The sequence below is a fragment of the Cinclus cinclus genome, chromosome 9, assembly GCF_963662255.1.
Source record: "Cinclus cinclus chromosome 9, bCinCin1.1, whole genome shotgun sequence".
Classification (NCBI taxonomy): domain Eukaryota; kingdom Metazoa; phylum Chordata; class Aves; order Passeriformes; family Cinclidae; genus Cinclus; species Cinclus cinclus.
Genome location: NC_085054.1, coordinates 22294932 through 22309512, shown reverse-complemented (window position 1 = coordinate 22309512; position 14581 = coordinate 22294932). Strand labels below are relative to the sequence as shown.

The 14581-nt window shown below is 38.3% G+C and overlaps 1 protein-coding gene across 1 annotated transcript in view; it reads left to right on the top strand.

The window, feature by feature from the left end:
- The window catches only part of NCKAP5 (NCK associated protein 5), a 331504-nt gene that overhangs the window by 232787 nt on the left and 84136 nt on the right, over window positions 1–14581 (top strand). Inside the window, exons 7-8 of the mRNA XM_062498376.1 lie at window positions 4997–5065; window positions 11403–11441. Of these exons, the coding sequence (XP_062354360.1) occupies window positions 4997–5065; window positions 11403–11441 (108 nt within the window). The remainder of the gene's footprint in view (window positions 1–4996; window positions 5066–11402; window positions 11442–14581) is intronic.

The following is a 14581-nucleotide window of genomic DNA, read 5'->3' as shown; positions in this document are numbered from 1 at the left end:
TCCAGCAGAAATAGTTAAGACTAGGACATTTAAATATAAAAGCACTTTAGTTAAGTATTATTCCACTAAATTCACTGGTTATTTAATCAGTAGGTATCACTCCCCAGTCTCAGTGCCCTGGGGATGTAGGGCCAGGGAGCAGAGCTGTTCAGCAGGGAGATGCTCCATGGCTGCCCAAGCTTTGATCTGTTGTGGAAAAGGTGTAAAGGACAAGGTGGAAACATCCAAATGTTGTCAGGTGGCCTTGAGGTCCAGTTCCCATTTTCCTCCAGCAAAGAGCTGTCTTTACTAATATAAAAGGTACTGGAAAGTGGCCAATGGAAATGCTGTTATAGTGCTAGAATTAAATTAAGGCTTTTGTTGCTACAATTACATTGATTTAAAATCACAAATGTAATTTTCAGCTCTTCTGACCAGCCTAAATATGGTGTTAAACTTTTCTCTGACAATTTGTTGGGTTGGTCTTTCAGAGGACAGATTCTCTGCATAGCAGGGACAGAAACATGCAAAAAGTTCCCTGTGACCAAAGACCCAGAGGTGGTTCAAGAGGTAAAGTCTTCCTAGAACAGCAGCTTACCCAAAGTGCTCCAAGTACCTCAAAAAATGCAACAGCACCACTTCTTGGTTTGCCAACAACAGGGTTTGATCTCTCATGTGCTGTAGGAAGCTGTGACCACAAAACTGTACAAAATCAGCAGCTGAAAGCAGGAAAAAATTGCTGAGTACATTTTAAGTGCTTGGACAACTCCTAATACACTGCACTGGGCATGACAAATGAATGCCTGTGTAAATCAATAAAGCTTTCTATAAATGAACAAATGGTTTAGTATGAATAACAAAGGAGTGCACATGGTAACAGTGGGGTAGCATTCTGTCAGGGATTTTAAAGTTCACTGTCATAACTTTGTTCCTCTTGACCTTTATTGATGATACCTTCAGAGCGTGCTGAGCTGCTAACTAGATGTACAACCTTTAGACCTTCATTTCCTGCCCATGACTAGATGATTTTTAAAGGTCCTTTCTGATCCAAACCAGCCTGTGATTCTATGATCTCCTCTTCCCTTAGTGCACAATGCTTATCACACCCTGCTTTCTTCTTTCTTCCCCCTCCCATCCTTTGTTTTGCCTCAACTCTGAGACAGAGGTTGAGTAAAGAGAACTAGTACATAATTCTCTTTTAGTCATGCTTTTCTTTTATTCATGCATTCTAGTAGAAAATTCAATGTTTTAATTAATTTTGTTGTCATTATAAAAGTGCAGGAGATTGTCTGTTGAAGCATCAGGTGTGTAGGCTTTTATTAACTTTGAAACTGTGCAAACAGCTGTCCCACAGGAGGAATATCTATGGGAGAGAGAGAAAGCTATTAGCTGACTCAAAGAATTTTTATCATCACCAAGGCTGTTTTCCATCCTGAAGAAGGAATTAAAATCAGTTGACAAAGTCTTTCATAATGACTATGTATTAGCAGTGGTATCAATTCAAGGCAGCCTGTTTTGTTAAAGTAGTCTGAAGTTATGCCTTTCAAACTCCATCTCACACATTAGAGCCATGTTATCTCCAATTCAGGAAGTTGGAGGCTGCTTTTCATTTCCCAAGCCATCTTAAAATTTTCCAGTGTTGGGAGAGACTCTAGTGCAAAATACCTTTCTGGGAGGGATGTCTATTTTGACATTTTAGGATCCTTGAATCTGGAAAGACCCAAAAGCAGCACGTACTGATGTTTCATTTAGTGGTAAGTTTTGCCACAGTTCCTTTAGGCTGACTAAATGCTGCTGTACTCTGTGAGCTGTTCCCCCAAGAAATGATGTGTGTGTCCAGGGTGCTGGTGGCAGGCATTGAGAGTTCATGTGTGCTAGGCTGCATTCAGTGTTAGTAAAGCTGAGGGACAGAAAATGATTGTTCATTTCTATGTGTGACGTAAAATATCCAGGAATTCCTAGAGGACTGCTATGCCTAAATGAAATCACTACAGAAATCAGTGGCTATCTCAGAAAGTGCTGTTCTCAGGACTCCCAGTTGCTTGTTCTCAGCAAGCTCAGTTTTCCCTGTCTAGTCCCCTGCCAGGTCACGGATGGGATTAGTGGCTGCACTGGGGTCAGAACTATCACTGCCCCTGGCTGCCTGCAAGTGTGCAAAAGCTGTCAAGGTGTGAGAAGAGAGGGGGGACTTCCTCCCGCAGCTTAGCCTTTTCTAAGCATGGCCTGCAAATAAAAATGGAAATTTAATAGCAGTTTCCTTCAAGGAGATGTGCTGGCAAAGGATGCCCAAAATATACAATCTGAGAGGAGGGCAGAACCTTTGGAGCAAAAATTGAGCAGCCTTACAATAACATCAAAACCCAGTGATTTCTGTTAAATAAGTGAAGGTTTGGATTAGGAGGCAGGGTTTTGAGATGGTAAGTGCTATTACAAATTTTCCAAATGAATACTTTTGGGGGAATGAGGATTATTATCAAGTATTTGGTTGCACTGTAGAATGATTCAATATATCAAGTAGTGGTTTCCCCATGTTGTGGGAACTGGCAGAGATTCTAAAGCAAAGTCAGTCGAGTGTTCCCTTCTAGTCAAGTCCTCATTACAAAAATGCCAAATAAATAGGCATGATTTGCTTGGCAATCAAGAAGCACAAGACTCAAGCTAACATTGACTGCATTGCATCCTTTCACTACAATTTTAAAACCGGTGGTGTGAGAATAGGTTTTATGCTACAGATGTTTCCACTGTGGATTGATAAGAGCTGAAATGTAGCATTTATTTATAATGCTGTGAGGTTTAGATTTCCTAATTTTGGTAGCCTGTTTGTAATGGAATAGCTTGCTGAAATCAGAGGTTCAGTGAACAGATCCAGGAAGATTTAGCATTCCATTTAACAGCATTCCAAAACATGGAGTAAGAGAAGCATGGGGAGCTCTCTGTGTATTTCATATAGTACAAGTGTGTGCTGTAGTTCTTGTACACTTTTCTATGTGTAAGCATAGAAATGCAGTCTGCCCAAACTATTTTAGGATAAAATCATACAATGTATTTTTATATTAATAAAAATGAAAAAAAAATTAAAGCCAAAATCCGTAAGTCTATCAATATGTGTGAGTGGAAGTCTGTGTGAACTAATCCTTTATTGATTGCTTCAAAACAGTCAGAATTTCTTTTTGATGTCATTTTAGGGGGATATTCATAGAGAAAACATTTGAAAATCTTTAACTCGGGTGTATTTTTATTTAGCAAACATCTCTTTATTTTATCAATCAATCTGCCAGAATGTGTCTGCAAAAGCAAACTGTGGCTTCTTCAGCCTGGAGGACCATTTACCCTCCAGCTTCTGATTTCTTACTGCTGCTTTTGCAGCTTCTTCTACTTTGCTACTTCTGCATCTGCCACTTTTTGCTGCCTCATCTCACAGTGCTCTCTGCTGGATCACCCATAGACTTTTTATAGCCATATGTTGAACCCATTCATAGGTGACATTGTGAAAATATGATGCAGAGCATTTTACCACCTTTGCTGGCTTTAATTGTACCCTGGAGATAAAGTGCGGATTCTGTACACTTATTTAGACTTTTAAATAAGTAAACTCTATATGCCCTTGTTTCTTACCACACTTTTACTCTTCAATCTTTTTCAAGATTCTGGATAATAGTGTACATTTGCTTTTGCTTCCTAGCCTTACTTTTATGATTCAGCTGAATTTGAAATTTGTAGTAATGAATCAATTTAATAGACTTTGGGATTCTTATTTTGTTGATTCAATGACTTTTTTAACAAGGAAGAGGCAACTGTGCACCTTTCACAGCATACAGCACATTAAATTAATTTTTCCTCTAAAATTACAAATGTTAACTGTATTTATCACTGTTGTTTTGTGTAACCACAATTCCTTTGAAACAGCACTTTTTAAAGTTTTATAGGTTGACAGGAGGTTAAAGGAATGCAAGTACTGTAAATTGCATAATAGTTATAAATATGGGAATGTATTGATTTTGGTGTTGTGGTTATGTGATGGGAAGTTATGCATGGGAGGCAGAGAGATTTCTGGAGCCAGTTTTAACTTATAGATTTTTTTTTATATATATATTGTTTTAGTTTCTCAGTGTTTAAGAGAAGACTAGTTGAAACTTGGTCTGATGAAACTGCATCACACTTTGGAGATTTTCCTTTTCCCATACTGTAAGAATTCCTAAAGTCAATATAGATGTATAGAGAAAAATACTTTACTGTGATTTACTTACCAGATTGTGCTATTTTTAAGTTTTCACTATGCAAAAAATGTGAGCGTAATGAAAACTAAAGACAGATGAAAGGCTCTATTGCACAGGAATTTTTATCATATTTAAAATTACATATGTGGGAGAAAAAGATTCTGACTCCAAGACTACATTTAGACATGGCAAAATACCTCTCACTCTTGAAATAATTGGATTTTTTTGTAAGCAAAGACTATTACATTTATCAGGGTCAGTTAAAGGATGTATTAATTCACCAGTTAGCTGTAGAATCACCTGTGCATATGGGGTTCCCCACTGCAGAAACCAGGCTTGAGAGGGGCTGCCACAGTTAAAAGTTTACATAATGTTGGCTTTCATTTCCCTGTAGTGGATAATGATAGTGGCTGCATCTGTTTGTGTCCAAGTTTTCAAGTAGGAAGTTCCCTCTAAACAGAAAAGGGAGAGGAAGAGGAGATATGTCAATATCTTTTATAGTGTTTCATTGCCAACTCTATTGCACCTGACAAGGTGAGATAGTGGACATAAGTGGAATATCTGCCATGATATTGTTCTAAATTGTAATGCAGGGTGTGAATAATTTCATAAATGAATGTCACTTCTGGTTTTACTCAAAGCACCTACCTGCAGAAAAGTAAATTGTATGGTGCATTTTATTCTGGATCTTGAAGAAGTATAGTAGGTAAGCCCCTTGAGGATTTTTATGAATTCTCAAGTGGTGAAAGATATCCTTTGCTAAATTTACATATTTACTTATTTATTCCATTTTACTGTAGGCAGAGAATTCAGCGCTGGCTCTGGAAAATGAAAATCAGAGAGAACAGTATGAAAGATGTCTCGATGAGGTAAGGTAGATAAAAAGGTTGTTCTTACCTGGTACTATAATTAAATTAATACAAATTAATCTCTCCCTCTCTTACAAGGTTGACATTGTTCTGCAATTTTTGTATTACCTCATTCTAATTAATTCCACGAACATGTGTCTGGCAGTCAAAACATGTGTCCTCCATGACCTCTGCTGTAAATCCTGTTTTGTCCACAGCTCTTCACTGAAAAGTTGATATCCCTGTGACCAATACATGGAACTGGTTTGCTTTCATTAGGAGGATGAGATTATAATTTCCCTGTTAGGTGCTGTGCACTCCTTTTGTGTAAAGTGGAACAAAGTGGCAGTGGCTTCTCCCACCAAGAATCCCTCAGCTTTCCCATGTAACACATCCCAAAACCCCAGAATTGAGTCTCTCAGCTCCCCCTTAGGGTTACATACACAGCTTCTCATGCTGCTTTTTTTTCTAGCTGTTAGCTAGAGCTGAGCTTCCAGTTGTAGCTAGAAAATAATTCACTCCTCACTTACTGTCTGAGCACTCCAGCAATGCCTGCACTCCAGAAGTGTCTACTTTCTCCTGCTGCATGGAGCTTTCTCCACACATGTACTGATGCTCACTTGTTCCCCCAATAAGGCTCTTCAACTTGCCTCTGAGTTAAAGCAGGTTTGAAGCTCTTAGTGGCTCAAAGAATTGCTTGCTAGAAATCATTTACCCATTCCATAATAAGGATGTGCTGTGGCATAAGTAATTAGCTGACATGCAAACAAAACAAGAACCCCAGCTGTACCTTGGAGAAAGGAGCGCGTGAGCAAGCAAACCACTCAGGGCAGAGGACAATTCCAGTCTTCCCACCAGCTTTTTAAATTTTTAATTGGCATTTGCTGAAGTGTTGGAGGCCTGAGAAATACAGCTCTGGGACAATAAACCTCCAGTTTAGTGCAGATTTTTAGTGCAAATCCTCTCTTTTGCCACGGTGGCATATTTTTGTCAGGGAATTTACAGATAGTGCTTCCCAGTGGGCCATGCTCTGCCCATTCTGTGGCTCTGGGTAGGAGCAGAACCTTTGTCTGCAGAGCCCTGAGTCACTCTTTCAGTGCACACTCAAACCATGCATGGATATCTTGGTGATAAGGATGAAATTACCATATAATTGCTAACTTCGGCTTAAATTACAAAACCTGACTTAAAATTATTTTCTCATTGTCTAGGACAAAATCTGCTTACATAATTAGTTTTGGAAGTGAGTGAAGCACTGTGACTGTCCATTTCAGCAAAACACTCCATGCAGATTATAAGGACAGAAGACATGCTTTTATTCTGTTTGCAGTAACAGGATGGATTTCTGACCCAGGATTGTTTTTCACACATTGTTTCAGTTTAAAGAACATATAATTAAATCAAACTGTGCTCTGAACTTTATTACCTTCAACATTATGTTGGCTGTTTTCATTTCTTCTATATTATCACAACTGTATCCATCTTCTCTCCCTGTGTCAACTTTTTCAGGAGAAAGTGCTTCTCACCACCCCTGGGTTTGGGCTTCTCTGTTTTATTTCTTGTTTATCTCACTCTTATTTGTGTGTTTCACAATGCTTTGGCAGAGGCCCTGTAACCAGCATTGTTTCAGCTGACACAAGCTTTCACCTAATGCCTTCTGGTCACTGAGGTGGAGAAGCTGTTGTCACTGACTGAGGCCAGAAAACCATATTTAATCGTTTCAAATTCTGCAGGGTTCCCAGGTCAGCATTCACCTGAGCATGTTCTTTAGGTGGAGCTGCACAAGAAATCACACTTTCTCACCCTCTTTCTTTATAGTAGCAATAAAGAGGAGATGGGGCAGAAATTTAATTAGTTAATAACCAAAAAGTCCTTTCCAGACAGGGATTGTTACTGGAGATCTTAAGCAAATAAAATGTTTTATACAACGATTTTTTTTCAAAATTAAAAATATTTGAAAATATTTCCACTGGAAAATTTATTTTTGTAGAGGCTTTAAGTCTGATGGTTGCTCTGTTCATAACTCATACCAGCCCCTCTTCTTGAAAGAGAAAATTTCTTCAGCCCTTCCTTTGTCTGGTTCTGAGAGCCAGTTCAGTGTTTTTAGGAGCAGATGTATTTGAGGAGCAGCCATGTGTCTGTCCGTGCTGCAGCCCCATTTTTCCTCAGGGGCACCTGGCAGGTTTGGAGTGAGGAACAGAGCTGTTCTGGGAACACAGGGCTGTGATCACACCCAAACCTCAGACAGCTGAAGCTGCCACTGAAACATGTGAGTGCCTACTACAACCATGATTTTCATTTTTTAATTTTGCCTCTGTAGTCAAATGAGCTGTGAGTGCAATGAAGTTCTCCTGGGCTGATGCACAAGGAGTGCTTCCCTCCCTGGCTGCCACCTGGCCGTTCTGGCTCTTGAAAGGCCCTTGAGGAACTGAAGGCTGGGAGCATCATTTGATAACTACTGAGAGAATGCTTCCACTTTTCACTCATCACTCAGCAACCTCAGATTGCAGCTTCTGTCCCCTGGGCACAGCAAACTCTGCTCGGGTCACTCCAGCACATTTAACCTGGCCACCCTGGCAATGGTGGTCCCTGCGTGGTCCCTCAGGTCACAGCAAAGTGACAAGGACACTTGCTATGCACAGTGTGCTCTCTGCTCAGGTGCTGGTGGCCATTAAGCTGAATATAAAGGAAGCAAAAATAGCCACAGTGATTTTTCTGTCTGTCTGTAGCAAAGAGATATCAGAGCTGAGTTTTTATAGCTATGCTTGCCGTTATTTTGTCTCATTTTTCTTTTTTTAATCAGTTATTTTAAATAGTATTTTCAATGTCCTACATTTAATATTGCATAAATGCCTGCAACTGTGACGTAACAATGCATGCTCTGTAACCATTTTCATGGTGAAATTCAATGAAACTCACATGTTCAGAGAGATCAAATCTGAAAAACATATGGGTCAAGCTGAGCAGAGTCCTTTATGAATTTTAACAATTATTCATTTTGGATTTTAAAATAATTGCTTATCTCTGAATTGTAAGTGTAAAAAACTTGGAACAGTATTTGGAAAAAGGTGTCAATGAAATGTTCCAGTACTTGATAAATAAGAAAATCGCTTATTTAATTTCAGACTTACTCCATAAATGTATCTTTCCATTGCTGAAAAATTTAATGTAAAATCCAGGGTTGTCTTCTTATACCTTTGGGCTTTGAGGTTAACATGCTTAATCCCAGTTTGTGGAATTCAGCTGTCAGTTTATTGGTAGGTAGCAATGTCCTGGTTATTCACATCACCGTGCCAACTGAGATTTCTGTCAAAGCTTCACCATATTCATATGCAGGAAATTATGCAACTTGGGGTAGCTGATATTTTTGCTGATGTTTTAAGAATTAACTAATCAAAAATGCAGAGTTGTCTTAAAAAAGGCATTCTGTTTTTAAGATTTGAATAAAAGAATAAGTCTTTTATTTTAGTACACATGAAATGTCTTTGTGCATATGGAGTCATACATTAAAGGCATCTGTGCAAAATCTCAGTACTTGTAAAAGGCATAACAGATGTTGCATTAGGGTCTCTTTTCTTTGATTCATTCTTTTATACCTTTTCTATTAAGACCACTTTATGACATATATTTGTAAACATAATTGCTTAAGGAAAAACTTTTATCTCTTTCACTGAAATCCAGAAAAGGAAACATCACCTAAAGATCTTGGCTATTAAGTTCAAAGGAAAGGTAGGCAGTGTGAAAGCAAGGAGTGTCACCTTCTGCAGAACAGTAGACCAAGGAACGAGACATCTCTGTCCTATTCCTTGTTTCACCTTGATTAACTGCAGTTGTCACAGGTCAAGTAATTTTACAGCCTGCTTTTTGCTGGGATTGAGCCACAGTTATGCCTCATATAGGTGGGAACTTCACATTTTAACACTTTCTGCATCTCACAAGTCAATTCCTCTGCCTTCAATGATCTCAATTTCCACAGTTTTTGGTAGTTGTGACTATCAGTTTTGTGGACCTGGTTCATGTTGCTTGTTCACATCCATGGCGTCTCCTGATACCTGTAAGTTAAAATGAATTTGATTGTTGAGTTCAGCAGCTTATTTCCATATGTTGTAGGAGTAGAATGGCAACCTCATTTGAAATGCAAACATTTGGCTATGATTCCACTTATTGAGTGCTAAATTAATTTTAGTAACTGCAGAACATTCCACTGAAGGCTTCCCACCTCTGTTCCTGCTGAATACCAAAAATACAGACCTGAAAGTCTTGAATGGTAATAACAACAGTTTGCCAAGTTGCTAGATAATAGACAAAAAAAATAGCCACACTTTTCTAAAGAACCTGGTTACATATCTTTCTAATTGAGTTCCATGGGAGTAATGGATCACTGGAAGGTACTTCCATTTAGATACCTATCTTCACTCAAAAACTGGAAAATTTGTCATATATGCATCAGCAGACTCAGTTTTTTTCCCTTTTGGAATATTATGCCATTTACACTCCTCTGTACAATATGTAAAGCTGTAGGAGTAATTTTGTAGGCTATGCTGCTGTGAGTGACTAGTGCACACATCAAAGAACCTTTTAGCTCTTCCTTGGTAAAGTAACTCCGTGTCAGAAAGTAAAGAAATAATGTATTCGCTATGGTTTGTTCAATTTTCAGGTAGAGCAAACAGACCTTAAAGCACCTGCCAGGAGGAACAGTGTCGGATGGAGAGCCTGAGAGCCTGCAGGGCAAGGCACATGGGCTTTCAAAACCCTAGCATGTTTACTTCTGTTGGTTATTACTGTTCTAATATTAGTCTGTGTCTTCTGTTAAATCATGTATAGAGCTATTCTTTTGGAGCACTGTTCCACAGGCTGCCTGAAGTTAGGGACCAGTCTGGAAAGAAAATTTGATACCAGGCAATTTTATGAGTATGAATCAAATGTAGCTTTTGTATCTAGCAGAAGTAAATTATTTACAGAAGTGAATTAGCTGCTGCAGCTCTTTGCTCCCCTCTGAGTTTATATCAGTGGTGGTGGGGGTTTTATTTAATTTACCAAGAGTAACAAGAATCAATGCAGATTATCTAGTGATACCTGCATAAATTTTACTGTAATTTCTGTAAACCAAAAGCGAAACAAAAAAATCTCTCTTTTTTTCTAAGAGAGACATCTCTACTTGCTCTGCCTAAATGCAGGAGGAAAACAGTAAGCCTGCACATTATACAAGAACTTGTCCGTATATGGTGTTGAACCTTCAAGTTGGACAGCATCAGCAGAAGATCTTAGCTCAGTCTTTCTTTCTCTCCCTCCTTCTTCCACCTCACTGCCCCTATCCTTGCTGGTAAATATAAATTAGAAAGGATGTATAAAATAAATAACTTCAAAAATTCCCTGTTGAATATATAGTTCTGCTAATCAATGGTGTGTAATCTCATTCAAGTCAATTGTGCTCTGTGGGGTGAATGCCTTCCAACCACATTTCAATGACAGTAGGGTCTTTAATTTTCTGTGGCACTTTATGGTTTCTGCTTGTCATGATAGATGTACCATTTTGTCAATATTTAATCAAGAAACAATTAAACTTCATGAAAACATTCAGGCCTCCATCCTTGGCTGGTAAAAATCTGCTCTAGAGAATGCAGTCAATCCATGCTGATGCACTCCAGCCTCACATAGAACTGTGAAGGTTTAATCTACTGCAAAGAAGAGATGACAGAAGTTAAGTAAATGTCCCTCATGTCACACTGCAGTTGATACAGTGCACATTTGCTTATAATGAAGACTAGCACAAAAGTAGTTGATGTGATTTCATGTATTCTTACTGGTATTATCTGATTAAAATACTAGTAAATTATGGAAATTATAGAAATGGTGGGGGTTGTAGATGGAAAGTGGAGTGTAAAGCCACTGGTAACTGTGAAACCAATACAATGAATGTTTATAACAATATTTTAACTCTGGTCGGATCTGTCCTTAACCCTTTGGGTACCACATTGGGCTCCAAAAGAGGACTGTTGTGGTTTTAAGCCCAGCTGGAGATGAAACACCACACAGCCACTTGCTCAAATGCAGTAAAATGGGGAGAAGAATCAGCATAAAACTTGTATGTTGAGATAAGAACAGTTTCCTTCATGGCAACTCCCACAGTTTATATCACATGATGTTCTGTGGTGTGGAATTTCCCTTTGGCCAGTTTGGGTCATTGTCCCAGCAATGCTCCATCCCAGTTCTTTTGTGAACATCCTCACTGGCAGGGCATGAGAAAGGATTAAAAAAAAAAATCCTTGATTTAGGATAAACACAACTTAAGCAAAACCCCAAAACATCAGTGTATTATCCAACTCCCTTCTCATTCTGAATCCTTTTTTTCTTTCAGGTAGCTAATCAGGTTGTTCAGGCTCTACTTACTCAAAAGGTAAGTTGTGATTTGGATATTTTCACTGTAACTTAAAACTTGCAGATATTCATTATTTATTTGAGACATATGTATATGTTCTTAAATAGTATACATTTTTAAACTATGTTCACACATTCAGTTAGCAGAGGAAGTACTGCACAGGAAAAATACTTGTAGGATAACTGCAAACCTGGCACAATGAAAAGATTCACTGTGGTTTCTACAGCGATCTGTTATGCATCAAGTAATGTCTGAAGTTCTGGTTTTCTGAAGTGGTCTTTGAGTTAAACATCATTCTATGATTTCTTTTTGTCAAGGAGAGAAAAAGGGAAAGACAAACAAAATCTGAAGTTCTGTAACAGTAAGCTATGCGCATTTCGATATTCATGGAATGATCCTTTGTGAGGTCTAGACCACTTGATGGATGTGGCATTATTAAAATGCTTTGGATCATTTAGTTATAAAAAAAGATGTTTTAGATTTAAAAAGATGATTAAAAGTCTTTTAAAGCAGATAGTGCAAAGGAGAATATAAACTGTTTTGTCTACACTTAATGACAGGACAAGTAATAATGTTCTTAAAATGCAGCAAGAAACACCAAGTTAAGATAATAAAAAAACCTCTTGCTACATGCACAAAAGTGTTTCAGATGCAAACAGTTTTTGAGGGCTGGCTCCAAAGCCTCCCTTTATGGACATGATTCTGCCCAGTAGGACATCATTCAGAGTTCTCCCTGCAAGGGGAACAGCGGGGAAAGAGGGGACAGGCAGGGTTGAAAGTATCTTTGCTCATCCCATGATTTTTAGATGCGCACCAAAGGTTTTGACTCTGGAAGAGGGGTACTGCCTTCCAGTAGTTGGAAGTGTTGCAGCTCAGAGGTGATTTGTGCAAGCCATGACATCCAGGGAAGTTTGCCCTGCTGCTGTCTGTGCTGTGTTTCTGTATTTACACGTAGGAGTAGAGTCTGTGCATCGTCACAGGACTCTAGAGCTGTTCCTGTGACACCTGCTAGACATATAACTAGAGGTATTTTCTAAAAAACTCCCAAATATGGGTTTCAATACAGTCTAAATGGTAATGGAGGTATTTTCTCATGTTAATATGCAGAAAAAACTCATACACATTTTGTATTATAAAACCATGTGTGGTGAAATATTCACCAGAGGCTTAATCTCAATATATTAATCTCTAGTTTGGGAATATTTTGATTGTTTCCCAAATGGAGAGAGGAGCTTCCTGATTCCCTTTGCAGAGGTGTCAGACATTTTGATGACTACATACTTCCTCAATAATTAATCCTTCCAAACCCAGAGGAACCAAGGAGTTCCTAAGGATACAATAAAAACAGATCTGAATACATTTAATAAAGTGATTTACTTAGGGTTGATGGGATTTAACAGCTGCTTACCTACTACTGAGTAATAACACTAATTTAATATCCATAGAAAGAGGAAAGAGGGTACTTTTCTAAATGCTAATGAATATTAACTGTTATAGTGCTCCTGACACCGTTCATACAAGTCCTTTTATATGAAAAGACAGGAACACAATATCATACCATAAAGAGGAAATTGCAGTCCTCACACCAGTCCCAAAAGGGTAGATATGAGAACCCAAATAGTAGCTGGGAAACAGATAAATGTACCATCATGCAGCTGAGCAGTAAGGCAGAGTCAGTCATGCCACAGAGAGATAACACACCTCTGGAGCAGAGCAAGGCATGAAGAAAAGCTGTGAGCTTTCACAAAAGGAGAAGAGTGATTTTGTACAGTAGCACACACTGCATGGGCTTTGCTGTGAATTTGAAATCATCCCTCAAGGACTAATTTTCACTTAAATTAAGTACATGCTGTAACGTAACGACTAAAGCGCTGTGTACTTGCCTGGATGTGGAAAGACTGTGATCCCACTGAGAGATTCTGGTGACACAAATTGAGTGAGCAAAGCTTGAGTGATTTATCAATGTCACTGAATCCTTGAAATGGAATTACAGTCTTAAACGTTCACTTTTCAAGTATGTAATTTGTTACAATACATATAGAATTTCTCGAACATGAGAGACTTTTTTTGGTGTGTCTGGAGAAACTACGTTAAATTGAATTTGTGCTGAGTTAGCCACGCAGCATAATTTCACAATTTTATGTAGCAAAATTCTATGGATTTTCTACCACTTACTAATAGAAAATTTTGCCTCTAGGAAATTTGAGAAGTCAGACATCCAGCAAAATTAACTGAGGCAAACCTGTATGCTATAATACTGAAAACATCCATTCTTTCTCCTTCCACTCAAAGACTTCTCATATAACTCGAGCTGATTGGACTGCTGAGAATTGGATTTTTTTTTTCCGTGTAATACCTGGATCAGCAGTTTGAAATTTGAGATAAACTATTTAATTAAATATTTTTTTTTACCTGTGTGTCTACTTTTTGCATTGTAATCTCTTCCAGGAGTTTGTGTTCAGGAGTGTGTTCAGGAGATTACTCTTTTTAGTCTGGGTTCTACATGAAAGCTATTTCTCCATTTTAATCAATTTAATAAACATATAAGTGAATTAAGTGTTAATTAAAGAAGAAGGAAGAATGTTCAGAGGGAGAACGGTGTTTTTCTGGAACCTCTGCTGAGGGCATTGGGTCCCATTTTGGTGAAGAGAGGGTCTGGTTCACACTGAAAAGATAAAGCAAGACTACAGAGATGCTCAGATATCACTATACTGAAACCCAAGGTGTACTTTAAGTATCTGAGAGATTGCTACCTTAATAGCTAGTTGTTTTGCACACAGGATAGGTATTATATGCTTCAGACATTTGATAGTTGTATTAATTGGTAATTTTAGGACTTCAAGTTTCTGAACTCAGACTTTATTTTACCAGAATACTCCTACCTTTATGGGCCTCATTTCTCCTCTGTGCTATGTATGGCATTACCACTGGCAGGGTTTATAGCATCTGGGTGGGTAATCTACTATCTTATATTTCACTTTTTTATAGAAATTTTAAAGTTTGAAACATAAATCTTATGGTTTTAAAACTGTAAGATAGGAAGGTTTTGGGCAGAGGCCTTGCTAAGATTTAATTTTTTTCTACGCTGTTAGTTTCTGTGAATCATTTTTCCTGTTCAGTGCCCTTAGTAGTCTTGAAATGTTAAGCACTGTTGTAAC